The sequence below is a fragment of the Pterocles gutturalis genome, unplaced genomic scaffold, assembly GCF_000699245.1.
Source record: "Pterocles gutturalis isolate BGI_N339 unplaced genomic scaffold, ASM69924v1 scaffold52995, whole genome shotgun sequence".
In the NCBI taxonomy this organism is placed as follows: Eukaryota; Metazoa; Chordata; class Aves; order Pterocliformes; family Pteroclidae; genus Pterocles; species Pterocles gutturalis.
In genome coordinates this window covers 117-2,796 of record NW_010147890.1, presented here as the reverse complement: position 1 = coordinate 2,796, position 2,680 = coordinate 117, and the positions used below count along the sequence as shown (strand labels likewise).

The 2,680-nt window shown below is 40.6% G+C and overlaps 1 protein-coding gene across 1 annotated transcript; it reads left to right on the top strand.

Moving 5' to 3' along the window:
* Nucleotides 1-303: 303 nt before the first annotated feature.
* On the top strand, nucleotides 304-1,920 carry LOC104459985 (gamma-aminobutyric acid receptor subunit beta-1-like; the record flags this gene model as incomplete). Its single annotated transcript, XM_010086180.1, has 3 exons — nucleotides 304-441; nucleotides 541-693; nucleotides 1,670-1,920. Coding segments are annotated over 3 exons (542 nt in total), but the record flags the coding sequence as incomplete, so codon positions are not given.
* Between the last annotated feature and the right edge of the window lie 760 nt (nucleotides 1,921-2,680).

Here is a 2,680-nt window from a genome sequence, read left to right as displayed (position 1 = left end):
ACTATCAGTCTCTTGTCAAACTGAGCAACTCAAGCCTGAACTAAAAGTAGTAGTATTAGAGCTAGTTAAAAATTGATCTTTAATCTTAAAGTCTGTCCTTGTTTTCTGTGTTCTCCCTTTCCACACCCAGAAGCTTCCCCTGGGTACAGAGGAGGCTACGTGGCTTCGGTATAACAGAAACTTCACACAACAGGAGGCTGAGTTCCTGATTAACAGCAGCGCCTTTCACTTTAACCACAACTATTTAAGCCAAGAAACAAAACAAAAAGAGAAATCTATAATCAAATTGTGCATCTGTTTCAGATGGATACACTACTGATGATATTGAATTTTACTGGAGTGGAGGAGAGTCTGCAGTAACGGGAGTTAACAACATTGAGCTCCCACAGTTTTCTATTGTTGATTACAAGATGGTCTCAAAGAGAGTGGAATTTACAACAGGTAAGCACTGGCTACTTAAAAAAGCTCCCTCTACCTTCCCCAGCCCAGAAATACCAGTGTCTAACTTTTGTTAGTTACTATATGACTTCTTTCTTTCAGGAGCATATCCTCGATTATCACTTAGCTTCCGGCTTAAAAGAAATATTGGATACTTCATTTTGCAAACCTATATGCCTTCCACACTGATCACAATTCTGTCATGGGTATCTTTTTGGATCAATTATGATGCCTCTGCAGCCAGAGTTGCTCTAGGTAACTTCTTTTCAACATCAAAGAACTACAGATAGTTGTTGCCTTTGAACACAGAAGCACCAAATCCATACAGCTGATTGCAGGAGCATTAATTGTGATCTTACACATGCAGCATAGGGTCTCTGTTGTCAGGAAGGCAGGCAGGTGTCACCTTGCCTACATCTGAAGTTCTTGCTCTGCAGTTAGGTTGGGATCCTGATTGACTTTCAGTTTCCATAACGGTCTTTGGATCAGGCCAAAAGCATCTTGCTTCCAAACTGAAGCATAAAGGCCTAATTCAGGTACCTAAGGGTATCTACACTGTGCTGCATCAACCTTTCATTGATGTTAAAAAGCTTCCTCTCAGGCGAGATGTGTGGCTGGAAGGAATGAATGCACAAGGTCCTACTGACATCAGTCAAGATGTCATCATCATACAGTGATGGATAACACTATGACATGGAAATTATTTACTTCTGAGCACCCCTTTAACAGGAAAAGCTGTTTTGGCACAAGCATACCACTTTATCATAAAGCTTCCCTCTCTCTTTTCAATCCTCTGTTTTCAGTCAAAAGCTTATTCCAGCTCCCCAGAGCAATGCAAGCCACCCGATGGGCGCAAGCAGGGCTACTGCTGCAAATAAAATGAGAAGCATTTCCTCACATAGAAAGAACAGTCATCAAAAATTTTGCTGTCCCTGTCAGCTAACAACACGTTCCCTAGCAGAGTTATTGTAAAAATTAAGGGAAGATGTACCAAGATAGCCTGAATTTTTGAAGGCTATTTCTCTGACCCTCTGTTGCATGGAAAGCCAAGGAAGGTGCTATCAGCAGGCCAGCAAGGATATCTTCCTTTCCAGTCCTGCAAAACACATTCCCTTGGCTGTTAAGAATCTGATGCTGTCTGAATGAGAAGTGCACAGTAGCTGGGCAATGGTGCTGTTACAACCTTTCTTTCCCTGTCTTGTTACTCAATGTCTTTTTCTTCCTTTTCCAGGAATCACAACTGTGCTGACTATGACCACCATCAGCACCCACCTCAGGGAGACTTTGCCAAAGATTCCCTATGTCAAGGCAATAGATATTTACCTGATGGGATGCTTTGTGTTTGTGTTCCTGGCCTTGCTGGAATATGCCTTTGTAAACTACATATTCTTTGGGAAAGGACCCCACCGTCAAAAAAAGGCAGCAGGCAGGGCAGGACATGCTACAGGCGAGAAGAGCAGACTGGAAACAAATAGATTCCAGGTAAAATGTTCAGGTTAACTGTTCAAACATTATTTCTGGTGTGACAATGTTGATATATATAACGACAGAGAGAAATGCAGTTTGAGCACATACACAGAAGCATTTAAGACTGTCTAAAGAAAATTGTATTTTAAGGAGATTACAGCAACACATGGTTTGCTTCATCTTAGACTGAAAACAGAGTAAGAATCTACAGAAAATGTCAATGAATATTCAGAACAAGCATTTCTTTGCAGCACAGAAGAAATAAAAGGGGTACAAGGAAGTTAAATATTTACCATTTCAACTGTAAAAATGGGCTTTTCCACAGAAGGTGGTATAGAATAAATGCTTTTTATATAGTTCCTTTTTACACACAGAAACCTCACCAAGAACAGAAAGCAAAGACAGACACTGTAGCTTCAGTGAGCCTTGAATGGAGCTCACACCACTGAGCTTTCAGGAGTGCAAGGAGGATGCTGCTAGGTTATAACAGCTTTCACAGATGTCATGATTTTTCTCTCAGGCTAAATTGAAGCAGACCACAGCTACCCCCTCTTAAAAAACAAGCCAGACAAACTCCAGGAAATAATACTATGGACATTTTTTTAACAGGGAAAAGTTTAATTTAGCAGTACATCACTGAGCATTTGCAAATTTCTCTAAACCTATTCCATTTTTTCCCAGTTTTTCAGAAATAAACACTTCCCTCAGGTGTATTTGGTGCGGTCTGACTCAGAGGAAAATACATAACATAATGAGCCAAAAATTTTCTTCTGTT